General features: G+C 41.9%; 1 protein-coding gene across 1 annotated transcript in view; it reads left to right on the forward strand.

The window, feature by feature from the left end:
- The window catches only part of LOC147632750 (AP-1 complex subunit gamma-2-like), a 76,243-nt gene extending 62,518 nt beyond the window's left edge, over nt 1–13,725 (forward strand). The window contains exons 12-18 of the mRNA XM_086807599.1: nt 10,161–10,288; nt 11,024–11,128; nt 11,452–11,750; nt 11,883–12,215; nt 12,304–12,473; nt 12,629–12,733; nt 13,004–13,725. Of these exons, the coding sequence (XP_086663725.1) occupies nt 10,161–10,288; nt 11,024–11,128; nt 11,452–11,750; nt 11,883–12,215; nt 12,304–12,473; nt 12,629–12,733; nt 13,004–13,099 (1,236 nt within the window). The 3' untranslated portion in view covers nt 13,100–13,725. The remainder of the gene's footprint in view (nt 1–10,160; nt 10,289–11,023; nt 11,129–11,451; nt 11,751–11,882; nt 12,216–12,303; nt 12,474–12,628; nt 12,734–13,003) is intronic.
- Nucleotides 13,726–17,285: the final 3,560 nt, after the last annotated feature.

Raw genomic sequence — 17,285 nt, forward strand, 5'->3', positions numbered from 1 at the left:
CTCGCGAGTGCCGTGCCATTGTCCTCGTCCGATGTCCTCTGCCACCTGGGGTTGTCCCCCAAGGACGTCGGCCTCTTGTGCGATGGTGCTCCTGCTCCACGCGCTTTGCACTACTGTGCTCCATCCGTCGGTGTGTGCCCAACTGGTACCCCTCCCCCCAATAAATAGGGAAGGAACGCCCAAAAAGCACACGCTATCAATAGCGGACCAAAAGCACATGTCCGCCCACAACATATCATACTTTAGCTCGCCAATCTGCCTGTCCCTAGCGTGCACATGACATACTTCCCTTCCTCAAAAGAGCTCACTCTTGAGCTCAAGAAAAAGAACTCAAGGAGAAGTTGTCACACTCGCAACACTAGAGAAACACCCTCTATTGGTCGAAACCAATAGTCTCAAGGACAATCTAACTAAGAGATCGACCTGCTCAAGTAACATCACATGAGCGTCAATTCCTAGTCACAAAAGCCTAATCCGGAGCAAATGGATTATCTGGGTAACTCTAAGTTGACAATGCTACCAGTACCAGAAGTAAGCAACCACTGGCCTAAAAAGTTATCCCGAAACCAAAAGTATCTTCCATTTGACCACCATGCTTTCATCTTGATGTCCTCTATAAATCTGGTTTGTAAAAAACCACAAAACTGGGAAAACCCAGAACTTACTACTGAAGCCTGAACCAAGTGGAACACAACAGTAGTCTCTTCCCAAACAAGAGAAGAACCGATCTTCTAGAAAAGATCATCAATCTGTCCTCCGTCATCTAGGAAGTCTAACTTACAAAACACCAGTTTGTGGATCTGACACAATCTATTAGAAACAATAAATGCCAATGGTTGACCATGTGCCACAAACTGAAACAAGTTCTCAAAAGGAAGAACTCGGTCCAGGGATTAGACATCATCTGTGTACACAAAGAAGAATAACCTTGACCAGCATCCCAGTCAAAGCATCCGTCTAAACCCAGAAAATCTTGGAAACTAAAACTTGCTTCCAAAAACTTATGCGCATCATGCAAATTCTTGAATAACCATGATTCAATAGTCTTGGTATAAGAATAGGTGGGTATACTTGGAATAGCGTGAACTGTACACACTCCTGCTATGTAGAGGACCATCAAAACCTTAAGGACTGTAAGGCTGAAAACATACATATTGGGTATTGTCGCATAACCATCTTGTCATGCAATCTGACAATGAATCCCAACACGTAAATTTAATCTAGATGCCCTCTATCAAATATCTGTGTAGCCACAGTGTCAATGTGTGGTCAACTGTTCCTCAATCCTACATATGTAGATAAGTCTTGCCTATCAAAGCCCAACAATGAAAACAATGGTCATTCCAATATCTGTAGGGTATTAGGTCTATGTCTTGCATGGTACAAGTCCATGACTAACTCGTGTGTGTATGTCCACAAAATTCTTGGAGTAGAAACTCCTATGTGTACCAAGAACAACTTCATATACGAGCAAAAAAAGATACAATACTATGCTTCTACTATCGTTCCATATATAGCATGTGTCTGGTACGAATGCATACCTCTTAACATGCAGGTTCAAATCAAGGATACGACAAAGCATGTGCATCGAGTCGTGCAAGTACACCTTTTATTCCGTATACGAGCTTGTCTTGTTTCACCTTGAGATGAAAGTCAAAACTTAACCCCCAAATCTGTGAAGAACAGTCCAAACTTTTGCAAGACAAGGGAAAGAAAAAATTCGAGAGAAGAAAGGGTTCGTGGGAACCCACTCGCTGCTGGACTGATCAGGAAAAAACCCCCTTGCTTAAAATTTTAAAAAAAATCCTCCTCCTTAATGCCCAGGTGAGTTTTTAAAAAAACCCTTGCTTAAAAAAAAAAACTGCTGCTTGAGAAAGCAACTCGCTTGCTTTCCTGACTGCCTACCTGCGCCATAGAGAGAGGGGAATCCCCTCCAGATCTGGCTGTGCCCATCACCTCGGCCTGCTTGCGCCGCCTGGCTGCCTGGCCTGTTGCTCGCTCGTGCTGCTTGGCTACCTGGCCTGTTGCTCGTTGGCCGTCCCACCTGGCTGCCCTGTGCGCCTTGGGCTGGCCGCCCATAGGCCTAAACATGGCCGCCTTGTGGACTGGCCTTGGCCGCCTTGCAGCCCAGCCACACAGCCGTGGGCTGGCTGTTGGCCACACAAGGTTGGCTGGCCACAACTAGGCCGGCCACCATGCCACCAACCTGCCCGCAGTCACACGCGCAAAAGCAATGCAACAGCAAACTGAGGACAGTTCATGTCACACGAATCTCGAGGAGCTCTACACGCAGCCATCACGGGCAAACATGGCGTTTTTTTTTAAACAGCAACCACGGCATAAGAACCACGTGCATCCATGGTGCTTTTTCTTGCACCCCCGCCAGCTCTCTCTCTTTCTCTCTCTCTCTCTCTCTCTCTCTCTCTCTCTTTCTTTATCTTGCAATAAACCTACACATGTATGCTGCAGGAAACATAGAAAGAACTCACCCGAAGGTGTCCCGCTCGCATCTTCCTCCCGGAGAGGCTCTGATACCACTGTCAAATCCCGAGATCTCTCCGTGAGGGAAATCTGCAAAACAGCCCTGAAAAGCAAGACAAAGCAACGAACCCTAACCCTAGAAGGCAAAGCGGAAGAAACATATCTGGGTGCAGGCATACTCGCCACCCAACCATGACAGCCGTGGGCAAGCCCACAAGACTTGGCTGTCCCCATTGAGCCACGAGCTAGAGCGTCATGCTTTCGCGAGTGCCGTGCCATCGTCCTCGTCCGGTGTCCTCTACCACCTGGGATTATCCCCCAAGGACGTCGGCCTCTTGTGCGATGGTGCTCCTGCTCCACGCGCTTTGCACTACTATGCTCCATCCGTCGGTGTGTGCCCCATTGGTACCCCTCCCCCCAATAAATAGGGAAGGAACGCCCAAAAAGCACATGCTATCAATAGCAGACCAAAAGCACATGTCTGCCCACAACATATCATACTCTAGCTCGCCAATCTGTCTGCCCCTAGTGTGCACATGACATAAGGAGAGAGCAAAGAGGGGTGGGAAGGACGGTGTACGGTTAAAGTACGCCGGTCTGTCGTTGCATGGGCCCGTAGAAAGAGGGGTGCCTGTAAGCGGATCAAAGATGGGGTACACATGTACTTTCCAGGACAGTGGTCGCATGGGTGTCCACGTGGCGGCTAGTGGAGACCATATGCTAGGGTGGTAGGTTTTTTGGTCCATGTGTGGGCACCTTGGTATGTGTACAATCCAGGGTAAAGTCCTTTGATGCACTTTTTCCAAGGAGGCATCTTTTGGGATGGGGATCCCTTTCTTTTTGATGCACGATGTTCTGTAATGGCTCGGTTACGGAGCTGCCTTTATCTAGAATCTATGATTCTACTAGGTTGCAACACAAGGACTCCTTGAGTTGGGATCACAACTTGCTCATCATCAAGAATATGAACGAGATTGGGTACATAAGACTTCACCAAGTTTACATGAAATACATTGTGGACCTTAAGTTTTAACATGGGCAGGGAGCTGTAGCTTATAGGCACTTCTGTCCAAACACTCGATGATTATATAGAGTCCACAATATCTTGGGCTGAGTTTCTTATACTTTCCAAGTGATAGAGAGCTACGCTTGGGTCGTACCTGGATAAGAACTATCTCCTTGAAGATCTTTTTAGACCTCCTTGTGTCGCCGTAATGTTTCTGCTGATCTTGAGTAGCTTTAATATCTTTTTGGATAGCCTTGGTCTGCTCTTTCATCTCCTCGAGCATTTTTCTGGAGACTTTGACTCTTAAGGTTAGATCAGAGAAATTTAGGGAAGATAAGCATTCCTGTCCATAGAGTGCCTTAAATGGTGACAAAGCTGTAGGTCTTAGGCTGATCAAAGATCTCCATGCTGTGTGTGTAGAGAGAGAGCTAGAGAGAGAAAGACGATGTTCCAAGAGAGACATTATTGCACGACTCAATGATGATTAGATTGATTGATGTGATAATACTTACCAAGTACAATGTTTTTGTAGGCTTGCAGTCTTATCTTTTAACCCATACATATATAACACTTTAATATTAAAGTGAATGCCACATGGCAAACTTAACCACTTTTAAAAGAAGTGTGTTCACACACTACTAGAACAATAACCCTTTTAAGGGTTGTTCACACACACACATACACATACCCAAACATAGGTTCACACACGAGGGGACACACACGAGACTCCGAATCCCAACAAACCCCCCTTTGGAGCGAAAGTGGAGATAACACTTGAAACTCTCTTGTCAAGCATGATATAAGATGTCAGGCTTGATATAAGAGATTGACCACACATGACAGCCTACATTAGCCTACCAAGACATGTCCCCTTGCTCTAAGCGGGGTTATGTTGAGAATGAACAAAAATGGAGATACAATTGGAATATATGCTCTTATGTGTATGTGTGTGTGTGTGAGCATATCTTGATACAAAGTTCTACACCCACTATTGGGCACTGATGATGTTAGTGGGGATGTCGTAGTATCCAGTCCATACTATATATAATGGAGTTGATAGTTATATAGTCTTGTGGGTTGACTACCATCATGCTTAGTTCCGTACGTCATACGGATCTGGCCGTACGTATGATTCGTACCGTACGGCACCGTACGTATCCGTACGATCACGTACGAAATTTCCCTGTTTCTGCCCGTTGGAAGTAGCCGTTTTCTGTCCGTTTTTTTGGTTGTTTTCCTTTCATCTCTCCTGAGTCCTTCTATAAAAGCCTCAAGGACCAAGCCTCTCCTCCATCTACTCCAAGCCTCTCCTCCACCACCCTCCATCTACTCCAAGGCTCAAGGACCAAGCCTCTACTCCAAGCCTCTCCTCCACCCTCCTCCAAGCTCCTTCCATCCCACTTGAGCCTCTACTCCAAGTTCTCTTCCTCCAAGCTCTTCCCATACTTCATCTTCTCTACGCTCTCTCCTCTACTCCACGCTTTAGCCCTTCTCTTATCCATCATGCCTCGGGAGAAGCATGAGGCTTTTGATTTGCATTGCCTCAATGTGGAGAAGGACACCAAGAAGTCCAACTCCCATCATTGGACATGCCGATATCGCGGCAAGTCATACACCAGTGGAACAACAAGGCTTCTCTAGTTTATACTATACATAATGGAGTTGATAGTTATATAGTCTTGTGGGTTGACTACCATGAGTATATAACATGCACGTTCCTAAAAGGTAAATTTGGGCATGTTCTTGGATTCATCTAGGTATATAATTCAACCGTATTAGCGGACATGCAGATTTCACATTGTGAAGTTTTCGTCCAAGTTGCGGCCAGTTAATATTGTGCTAATTCTTTCTATCTTTAGCGGTGCATTTGTCCTATCAACTATTTATTTACTGTACTAATTCTTTCTATTGTACAAACTCTTTCTATTTGCTACTTTCCTTAGTGCTAGGCTTCATTATGGCTGAGTCTGTCCTGCATCTCCAGAGGTTTGACAGAAACTTAGTACAAAGGGCTTTGTGTGAATATATGCTCTTATGTGTGTGCGTGTGTGTGTGGACGCCATGGAAGTGTATGATGCACGTCATCGGTTATTACAGCATGTATCCCCCATCCTTTCTGCTACTTAGGCGTAACAACTAGAAACAAAATTCTCTGAACAAGAGCTGTCTGATGCAATCAGGTCTTGTGGCCGATGGAAAGCTCCAGGATGGGATGGCCTTACAGTTGAATTTTTTCTTGCATATTGGGACACCCTCAAATTACCTTTGTTGCGTATGGTAAACATTGCCTGGGAGACAAGGCAAATGCCAGCTTCCTGGAAAAAAGGATTAGTGAAGCTGTTGCCTAAAAAACACTTATGTCAGTCTTTGGCAGATTGGAGACCAATTACCCTTATGCCGGTGATATACAAGATTATCAGTAAAATGGTTGTCGATCGCATTAAGGATTGCTTGAATGATGGACTCCATTCTGCACAGTATGGATTTATTCCTCGCAGGCACATTACAAATAACATTGCAAATGCTTATATTGGCATTGAATATGCCAAATACACGCAGCAGGATGTCTTATTATTGCAAGTGGATATTGCTAAGGCTTTTGATACTATTAAATGGGGTTCATTCAAGAAACCATGCGTGCTCTGGGATTTGGAGAAAAAATGCAGAATATCATTTACTGGCTTTATGCTGATAGCCAGGCGGCTTGTATATTGTCAGGAGATCTCTCAGAATCATGGACTTTGCATCGTTCAGTTAGGCAGGGATGCCCTTTAAGTGCTCTTTTGTATACTATAGCGACGCATCCCATGCTTCTTTATATGGATCATTTGGTTGATACTGGCAGTCTTCATGGATTGGACATTCAGAATAGACGTCAGTTGGTTGCTCAAGCATATGCTAACGATTCTTTTTTTCTTCCTCGCAATACACATCAGGATCTCTCTACTTTGATGCAGGCTCTTTCTTTGTTTGCACTTGCGGCTGGCCTACAAATCAATTTTCAGAAATCTAAATTGTTGCCTCTGCATTCAAAACAGTGGCATAATTTGCTATGGCCAGGGGAAATAGTTCACTCCACTCATTTGATTCAGCATTTGGGATATCCTTTGGGATGGACAGTCACTCGCCGTCAACAAACAGATTGGGTCTTGGCAAAGCTCAAGAAAAAGTTGGAATACTGGAAACTTGCAACATGGCCATTGCATGTTCGTTTACGGATTCTCCAATCCATCTTGGTTGCCTATATTCAGTTCTACCTTCCTCTCATCAGGTTTTCTCAGGGGGAGCTGAAATTATTTATGTCCACCATCTTGGAGATATTCTGGAGGTCGAAGCAGGGGAAAAAGAGTGTACGTTTGCTTTCGGCAAATCGTTTGTGTACCCCTAAAATGCATGGAGGCTTGAATATCCTTAATTTACAGGTGCATATTCTTGCCCACAGAGGTAAACTGATGCTTCAATTTCTGGAAGGCACTCAGCCTTGGACAGCGATGATCTGTCATTTGTTACTTCATCTGACGACTTTGGCTTTTGGCCATTGGCAACCTACTCATTGGGATTTTATTCTTGGTTGCATTACTGGCAAAATTAAGGACTGTCCTCTCATTTCTGGCTTACTTGCTGATTGGAAGCTTGTCCTTTCAAATTTAAAATGGAATGGTCGTGGCTCCTTACAAGGCAACTCTCTCCGCGTTGAGAGCATCCACTGGTCCAAAGCATTTTCAGTTCCCCTGACGGTGCAAGAACCCCGGCGTTCATATTTTCTCCACTCAAAGGGTGTTACCTCTGTGGGAGATGTCATCCATCCTGATGGCTCCCCTCTTTCTTTTCCACAGGCTGCTGCACATTATGGCTTGGGACCTCATTATCGTCGTCTTTGGCGTGATATAATTCAGATGCTTCAGCCTTTTTTGCTGATTCCACTGTTGGAAATTCGAGATCGCCTGCAAGATTGGACTATCTCCTCTTTTGATTCTTCATGCCATCCCTTGAGGCTATCTGATATTACAGTTGCTGGTTTGTATAAACATTTGTTGCCATTGCCTTGGGTTTCTGAACGGGCAAATCTCTTCTGGCATATGCATCGGTCATCTTGGTGGTGGAAAAGACGATTGCGATCTCTTTGGCAGTCAAAGCTTCCTCTTCGACAACAGCTCTTTTTGTGGCGCGTTCTTTTGGCTGTTATTCCCTCAGGACAGTTTCTGGCACGTAGACATATATCCTCATCCACTTGCCATAGATGCTCTGCTTCCAGGGAGACAGTCATTCATATTTTTTGGAGTTGTCCTTCTTCTCGTCAGTTTTTTCTTCCTCTCATCCAGCTTCTACGGGCTAGATTTCCAAATATGATATTTGGAAAGTTTTTCTGGCTATTTGGTCTTCATTTGCCCAGACCAGAGTTCTGCGGTTTTTTCTGCATTTTCTTTTTTTCGGTACTCCCTACATCAATCTTTCTTCGATTGCATGCAGGTTGACCAAACAGATCATGATGTATATTTGTCTTATATTGACATCTTCAGTTGATGTACTTTGGGACTATCTACTTTGGATAGTCATCTTGTAAATCTAATATACTTATGATTCCACAAAAAAAAAAAAAGTGTGTGTGTGTGTATGTGAGAGCATATCTTGATACAGAGTTCTACATCCACTATTGGGCACTCATGACATTAGTGGGGATGTCGTAGTATCTAGTCCATACTATACATAATGGAGTTGATAGTTATAAGTCTTGTGGGTTCACTACCATGAGTATATAACATGCACGTTCCTAAAAGGTGAATTTGGGCATGTTCTTGGATTCATCTAGGTATATATATACAATTGGAAGCTTAACAACTTCCCGTGCATTTGTTGATGAAGCACGGTCGTTTTCGGCGACCTTTCCAAGGCACTGTGACTTGGAACCCATACATAGATGACAATGAAGTGCTCAGTGTAGGCACATGTGGGGGTGCATTGGCGAGGCTGGGGAATTGCTTTGGTGGAGCCAAGCAATGTTGATCCCGAATGTCGGCACTGCCGGGGTGGCCTAGAGTAATATTGCCACTATTGCTGGTACCCATGGGGGTGATCATATTGATGTGGAAGGCATCAATTTTCACATAACATGTCGATTTTGGGAAAGCCCCAAAAATTAAACTTGCTGTGCTCTCAATTTTTGACATCTAGGTCAATTTTGGCAAAAGCCCAATTTCAGACCTGTTTCAAAGTTTCAATTTCACTCAATTTGGCCAGTAAAAGCCAATCTTTAGAAAAGCTCCAAGTTTGGCGAAGTGCAGAAACTTCAATTTCTGATGTAGATGGGCAATTTTGCAAAAACCCCAAATTTGTTCTGACGTTGCAGCTTCAATTTGATGCAGAAATTGAAAATGCAGAAAAGTCCCAAAATTTTATGAGATGCAGCTACAGTGAAGATGATGTTGATGCTCGATGGGGACTTGCTATCTGCAAGTTATGGAATTGAGGTGCTGCACCTGAGTGGGAAAGGGCAGATTGCTGATGACGTGGATAATAGGCGTGGATGAGCAGCTCTTGGCGGTGACTGCAGCTGGTCGACAGGGAACATGTGACGACAGCATGGCGAAGGCATAGACGAGTGATAGTGACTGCAGCTGGTCGACAAAGAGCAGGGGCAGCTGGTGGTCATCAGGAGCAGCAGCAGTAGCCTGTTCAGTTGCGCCACTCCATGGGGCCTTGCAGGCAGCAGAAGGTGGCTGCGCAGCACTTGCTGAGATAGGCGGCTATGCGATTAGAGGAGCTCGGAGCAAAAGGAAGCAAAGGCATCTAGAGAACCTGTGCTCTGATTGACATTTTTAGGGTTACGGTTAGCAGGTGCACCCAATTGGGAGCTAAGTTGCAGGTCCTAGGCTAAGAATGATCAAAGATCTCCATGTTGTGTGTAGAGAGAGAGAGAGAGAGAGAGAGAGAGAGAGAGAGAATGATCAAAGAAAGAGATTATTGCACGACTCAGTGATGATTAGATTGATTGATGTGATGATACTCACCAAGTACAATGCTTTTGTAGGCTTGCAGCCTTATCTTTTGACCAATACAAATATTACACTCTAATAAGTGGATTCCACATGGCACACGTATCTTATCCACTTATAAAAGTGTGTTCACACACTACTAGAACAATAACCCTTTCAGGGGCTGTTCACACACATAAACAGAGGTTCACACATACGAGCGGACACACACACACACACACATGAGGCTCTGAATCCCAAACAAAGGTCGTGTGAATGCTCTGCTGGGATGTGTGGCGCTTTCATCCTGCCTGTTGAGGTAGTGCCCCTCCACACAAACAGAGGTTCACACAGACAAGGGGGGGACACACACATGAGAGACTGGAGTCTGAATCCCAACAAAGGTCGTGTGAATGCTCTGCAGGGATGTGGTGCTTTCATCCTGCCTGTTGAGGTAGTGTTCCTGTTTTCAATCCATACTGTACAGTTGTGTGGATTTTCCTTGACAGGTAAATGACTGATCACATATTTTTAATTGATTAGTAGAGCGATCTGATCTGGGTAAAAAATTTCCAGCATGGATTTTCAATTTGAGATGGTTCATATGCGGTGTATAACTGCATTGCGTTTTTTCACAACTGGTTTTGGTGCACGTCAATTGTATAGCTGGCATATCTTCTCATGCGTTTTCTCATTGGCAGGTGACAGAATCTGATGTGGTGGACGTGGTGGAGAAAGTTATGAAAGATCCTCGAGTGCAGCCTGAAACACGTGCGATTGCCCTCACAGCAATGCTAAAGCTTTCTTCTCGTTTTCCAGCCTGTACAGGGTTAGATTTCTATCCTTTGAGGTCATAGAGTTTTCATCACTAAAGACTGAAGTTTGGATGGCCAAAATTTCCCGTCCAAGCTTCACAGGCGGTCATGATGGTTTTATCATTTGCCCTGAAATGCTCGGCAAGTCTCAAGGTTTCTTTCATAGATACTGTTACGATGTTAATTATCATTTAGGCTAAAATGCTTGGCAAGTCTCAAGGTTTGTTTCATAGATACTGCACATGCAAAGATTTCAAACTTTAGCAGGTGGAGGATAACAAAATGTGTGTTAGACCTTATCTGTTGGATTTGGTCCTTGGAAGCATGCATTTTTATGGACGGAATGCTTGTTTTTGAGCGGCAGAATCTAAGCTCCAAGGCTTGGCCAGATCCAATCAATTTTTTTGTGGATTTCAAGGCTCATGCAATTGTAGCTTTTCTTTTATGGCTTGGATCATCTTTCCTGCATCATTTTCCTAAATAGCCACAAGCTATTAGCCCAATATAGGGTTTGGAGCTGATCCTTTTGCTCTAGCTAATCCAAGTGTTCGCTCACTCTTAGTTTACTGCAAATTATGAGCCTAGTTGTAAAGTGTAGCTATGCATTTCGTAGCTTTCATGTACTGTGTCAAATACAGCTTTAATAAATCATGCAATGGGTGCCGGCAAATGGTCAATCTTGTGGTACTTAGTCTAATTGTTGTACTTAGAAGCCTAGCCCTTGTTTTGTTTTGTCTTTTTGAAAACAGGCACATTAAAGACTTGATATCACAAAACAAAAGCAGTTTTGTCTTGGAGCTACAGCAGAGAGCGATAGAGTTTGGATCTATTCTTGCAAAGCATGAAAACATCAAGTGAGCTTCCCTCTTCTAAACGGTCTCTTTTTAGTGGTCATGTAATAAGTCTATTAACCTTTGAAGCCACGATCACCTATGAGACCTTTATGACCATCACTACCCCCACTTCAGATGCTGAAATCCATGCACGTGCTATGCATTTTGCTGATGTAAAGATGGCTAAATTTCTAATGTGCAAGTCGGGCCTGAGGCTACCACTTCATGAGTAACGAGTTCAATACTGGTTTGCCTGCACAGCAGACTCCTGTCAAGTTAAGTGCCCGTGAATTGTATGAAATGCAAAGCTCACATCTTACAGCATTCTTTGTGTTTTGATTCAGGGAAGCATTAGTGGAGAGAATGCCAGTGCTTGATGAAGCCACCTATGCTGCGAAGAGGTCTGATGAGGCCAATGTTACACTCAGCAGTGATGGGAAAACTGCGTCTGCTTCTCCTGTATCCACAGTCAAAGCTGTCGCCAATGGTCATACAAAACCAATAGTAGCACCAACAAATGCCTTGATGGACCTGCTTGATTTGAGTGTGGAGGATGTTCCCGCTCCTCCACAGTCTGCTGGTGACTTCCTGCAAGATCTTCTTGGCGTAACATCCATGACAACTGCCACAAATGCTACACAAGGTATCAAGGGAGAAAGCATGTTGAGGCCTGATGAGTACAATATGTACTGTACTTACGAGGTTTTTATATATTAATCTGCACCCACTCATGGGCTTTTACTAATGTTTTTGGGATTAATGAACTGGCTTGCAGCCCAGACTTCAGCTGGAGGCGCAGATGTGTTGTTAGATCTACTCTCGCTAGGCAGCACAGTCACAACATTGCCTGCACCTACGTTGTCAGCACCTTCACCTGCTGCGGGGTTTCCTCTACCACAAAGTGCACCCTTGCAAGCTACCCAAAACTCATTACTGGATTCTCTGTCAGACTCAAAATTATCAGGATCTGCTTCTCTTGCAGACACAATCCTGGCACCATCCAGAAATGGTATTTTGGAAGGTAGATCAGTATCAACTGCCAGTCATTCAACCACTGATTTGTTAGGCGACCTTGTCATGGGAGCTTCACCAGCTTCAGCTACAAAAGGTAATCTTTCAATTCTTAATTTGTACACCCTTCTTTTGAAACAGTCTATAGTGTTGCTTTGTTAACCAATCCTTGTTTGGGGATGTAGAAAGCTTGCAATTCCCTACTCTGGATGTTCTTCAAAGCAAAACATTGAAGGTGACTTTTAGCTTTTCAAAGACTCCAGGCAAACCTCAGTCCACATTGATAAAGGCCGTATACACAAACATGTCATCTACACCATACACGGACTTCATTTTTCAAGCAGCTGTTCCAAAGGTAAGATGGTGGTGTAGGATGGATAGAAAACCAACACTAGGGCAACCCATGGTTAGGTGTTTTAGGGTGAATGGAAGATGACACTAATTTATGGTTTTTTTCGAAGGGTTATGCCTAACTTGTGTATTAGTATAAAGTTAAGTCTTTGCTTTCAGTCTATGCAACTGAATTTGGAGCCGGCAAGCAGTAATATTCTCCCTCCAAGCGGAGAGGGTGTGATAACCCAAAACATTATGGTGCACAACAATACGCATGGAGAGGTACATTTGTTTCTTTGGTTTAGCAAAAAATCAACTGCATGTGCATATGCATAGATATGGACTGCACACACTCATAGGCACAGGCACATGCACATGCACATGCACATGGACACGGATTGCATGCACAACTAGATATGGTTTGTTGAAAGATTAGACTGCACAGGCACACATGCACAAAACTCAATATAGTTCATTCTGCATGGCCACATATAATGAGCTCAGTTGAGGTTGCGTGACTGCCTCTCTCATTTTGTTGCATTTGATCTGCAGAAAAAGCTGGCAATGAGACTAAGAATTGCATACAAAGTTAACAATCAGGATGTGCTGGAGCAAGGCCAGGTCAATAATTTTCCCGATGGTTTGTAGTGGTGGTTATGTGACAAGAAACCTAATGAAGATGTGCATTTAGCCCTTCCAACTGCAGCTACGAATGAATGGAGGGATGCCCACCCGTGCCTTTCAGCAACCTGCTGGCATCCTTCCTCGAATAGATTAGGGCATGGCAAGGAGAGGGTATTCCCCTAACATGGCAAGTTCAACTCTTTTTGATGCCAAATGCCCATGTAAAAGCTTCATTCTTGACCTGATCAAAGAAAGTATTTGAAGTCAAGAAAGACTTCTTTCTTGTGATGGAAGAAGTCTTCAATCATTATGGTTAGAACACCCGTAAGCATGATGAATAGATCATCCGTGTTGGAGTGTAAATGTTTGTCCTATGATCAAAACACTTTGTGTGCATGTGCACACATGAGCACATTAGGGCATTTTCAACCATCAACAGTACAGGTTTAGCTGTGTTCCATTTTTTTAAATGTAACATTAACATGAGTTTTCTTGATGCCTGTGTGTCAGAGCCACGAGTGCAGCATTTTTTGGTCATTCATACTTGTAAATTATTGTATTCAAGCTGCAGGAAACGCAACAATTTTTTACTGCACACTGCTTCACGTGAATTCTATTTCACACCATGAGCAACAAGCTTGAAGTTTTTATTGATGTCCTTGATACAGAACCGTCTTGTAAAATTCCACTAATTATACCAAGTTTTCCAATAACAATAAGTGGTAATCATGAATATGTTCCATTGAAATGAAATTTGTCAAATTTATGTGCTTGAGCCAAACACTTTCTCGTAAACATGATTGAAGTTATCTTTTTAAAAAATGGGCAAGTCTAAAAAGGTAAATTGTGAGGTATGGCCAGTTAAGGAAGGATGTCTGCACCTCTAGAGGGTAAATGAGATCAAAACCAAATAAAGTATTTTCACCTTTTGAATGGATGGACTAAATTGAAAGTTTGGTGTAAGAGGATACAGCATGTGCATGTGTGCAACATTCTAGAGACTTCCATAGCACAATACTAACAAAGGTGATGAATGATACCTTGTTAAAGGTAGAGAACTGTATTGTATAATTCATGTGATGACAACTCAACACCCATGTGTTCTTGTAAAAAGGGACTTTCGATGGTCATCTAAACTTGTTGAGATGGGAGGCTTTGGTAATAAGAGAATGGGTTGAGGATGACTATATAAGTAGCTTGTAAATCTTGTTCAATTCAAGCGGATTTGTGTGTCACCGTGTAGGTATGGTAGATAAATGATGATTCAATGACTAACTTGTGCTAGTAGAAGTTTGGGTAAGATGGAAATTTGGTGATTGGATGTCCTATAGTGATTTTGTGCAAGTAGTCTACATGAATTGTGTTTTGTCTTAGGCGGTCCTTTGGTAGTTAGTGTGGTTAGTACAAACTTGTTTTTGTGCTTATCAGTCAATAATGCCAATCCAATTTGACTGAGGTGCAACTTTTGGGTTCATTCAGAACCATTTGGATGTCCATATCCCACAAGCTCAAGACAATGTTATAGAGTAGTCTTTTGATTTTTGTGTGGATGTCCCTTCGTATCCCACAAGCTCAAGGCAATTTTATAGAGTATTTTAATTTTTGTGTGGATTGTTATGGAGACCGGTGCATGCATGCATGCAACCTATTTGGCAGTGTGTCAAATCTATCAAGGTTGTCTCCACCATCTAGTTCTCTAGGTGGCCATTTGGCATTTGGGTTGCTCAACCATGGCTATTGCTTATAATGGGGGTTGTATAAATGTGAGCTAATCGGTGTTTGGACACTATAATATAAGCATGGAGCATTGATATCCAACACTCGCATTTTGTAGTTTAAGAAACTTATCGAATCAACACACTGAATATGTTTTGTGGCTTCAGTAATGTATTGCATTTCTATCAAGTCTTCTTGCAACATTTGCTCTTGCATGAATGCCAACAACTTTGCATAGCGCCTAGTAGTGGTGAGGCATGCATTTTAAATTTGTATTCTTTGGATTTTGTTGGATATTTTTGCAAAGTTTAGCCATACCTTTGTCATGTGCAAGTATCTTCCATTGTGCACTTAAGATTGTTGTTTATCTTACCTTATAAACGATGTCTTTCTTTGTAAAGGGTGCTGCATTTTTTACTGATTGCAGCACTTAAAGAAGCTAAGCTTTACTTTCTTCACCTTTGAAGAATGTTGCTATTGATGGCTTCGTCCATTGCATCTTTTCTTGTTCTCATCTCTGATATGAATACCTGTATTGATTTATATGAAAACAACTCTTTTGATTTGTAGTTAAGCATAGAAGAATTGCATTCACAAGAATTAAAATGAAATGTTTCAATTAAAAAAAAAACAATTGCTGCAAGGGAGACTAAAAATGTTCACAAAGAGACTAGAAATAAGAAAATCTAAGGTGACTTGGCAAAAAAGTATTAAAAGAATAAAAGAAGATGCATTTGTGTAGGCACAGATGGTAAAATAGTTGAATTATCGAGTTCATTTTTTTAATCTTTTTTGTGTCCACAAGTTTTCGAAGATGAAATCCTTAATTTTTTGGCCATAATGGGCATCTATATATAAATTTAAAGGGGCATTTATTAATTAAGCCTCCAATGTCTATTATTTCTATCAATCAATCAAACATGAAAGGTTGACATAATAACCATCCTTGGCATTATCACCTATCCTTTGCATTGGCTAAGTCTTTGAAACTTCAAGCAAAATTCACTACCATGTTCACATAAGCTCATCTTATATATGATGATGGCTCTAACAACATTTCTCAACCCGATCATTGATCTCTACCATGATCTTAAAGGTCTTACCACCTTCTTAACTCCTTGTACATGCTTCTAGCACATTTTATATTCAATCCCAAACACTAATTCCAAACCATTAACATGAATTAAGAGCCATGCATACTCTTCCTTCATCCATAGCCACCATATTCCTTAGGTAAACAACTTACTTCTCATTTTATATTTGGCTTCAATTGTTCCACATAACTTCTCAACAATTTGTCTATACTCTCTAATGGTCGATTGGAAGGTTTCCAACAATACGCAATATAGACCACACTTCTTGTTAGAATTTATAAATGAGAACTCAATCCCACCTTTGGTTGGTAAAATTTTGCCCAAAGAAATGCTTATTTATTGATGTAGATGCCTCAAAATTTTAATAACGGAGTTCCAAAATTCCTTAAACTTCTTCACACCACGTCATAGTAAGAGTAATCATGTGTAAGTTGTTCTCAAGAGTGAAGTGTACCTTTCTTGCTTATTTTGCAAATCATAATCTAAAGAATTGTTGATAATATTTAAAAGCAAAGGAGAAAGAGAGCATCCTAGTCTTTTTTTTAAAGTGATATTTTTCCCTCGACCATTGGCATCTAGCATCACATAGATGCAATTTTATAAGTCCAATGAAATGGTACCAAAACCCCATCATTGCAGTTTTATGACTCTAAAGAAATAGTCCCAAAACTAACCATTGTAGTGTGAGTAAAATAAAATCCCAATTCATTTCATTATTTATCCATTCTAGATCTAACTTAAGGATTATACCTTTTTACCAACATTTTCCACCAAACTTTACCTTTCCACAAAAGTCAAATATATGCTTACCCTTAATATAACACTATTGTTTTTTTGAAACTGTAGTTCATATAAAGTTTCAAACTCATAATCAAGGCTATAGTTATGATTTTTTAGACACATTCTAAAGGCTAATAGATCTTAAATTACTGATATATTATTTATAACCTCTTGTATTCAAAAACTTGATCATCCTAAGGTATTGTCCCGCATAAGACACCATCATTTAGTAGTGTTTAATAATCTTCCAAGTTGCCAAAAAAACCATTCTCTTGTAAAACCATTTTTCATCATCTTCAGATATTTCTCTAGCTCCTATATTGATAAGGTCTTATCACTCAATGCCTTTTCACAACCAAAGCACATAGAGGTACAACCAAAGCACAAAGGTACAACCATTTGTGTGCCTTTTCAATATAGGAGCTACTAACCATAGAGGTACAACCATCTTCAGATATTTCTCTTGCAATCTCTCCTAACTCCTTAGATTTTATTAAGAAATTCATGAGTAGAATCCATACAAGGCATTTTTTTTAATTTGATTGCTCTACTAGCTCCACTCACATGCTCACTTTGTCCACTTTCACATGCTCAACTTTTAAAAAGTGAAAAACATTATG

The sequence above is a fragment of the Cibotium barometz genome, chromosome 13 (genome assembly GCF_041138505.1).
Source record: "Cibotium barometz isolate CiBa-2024 chromosome 13, ASM4113850v1, whole genome shotgun sequence".
Classification (NCBI taxonomy): Eukaryota; Viridiplantae; Streptophyta; class Polypodiopsida; order Cyatheales; family Cibotiaceae; genus Cibotium; species Cibotium barometz.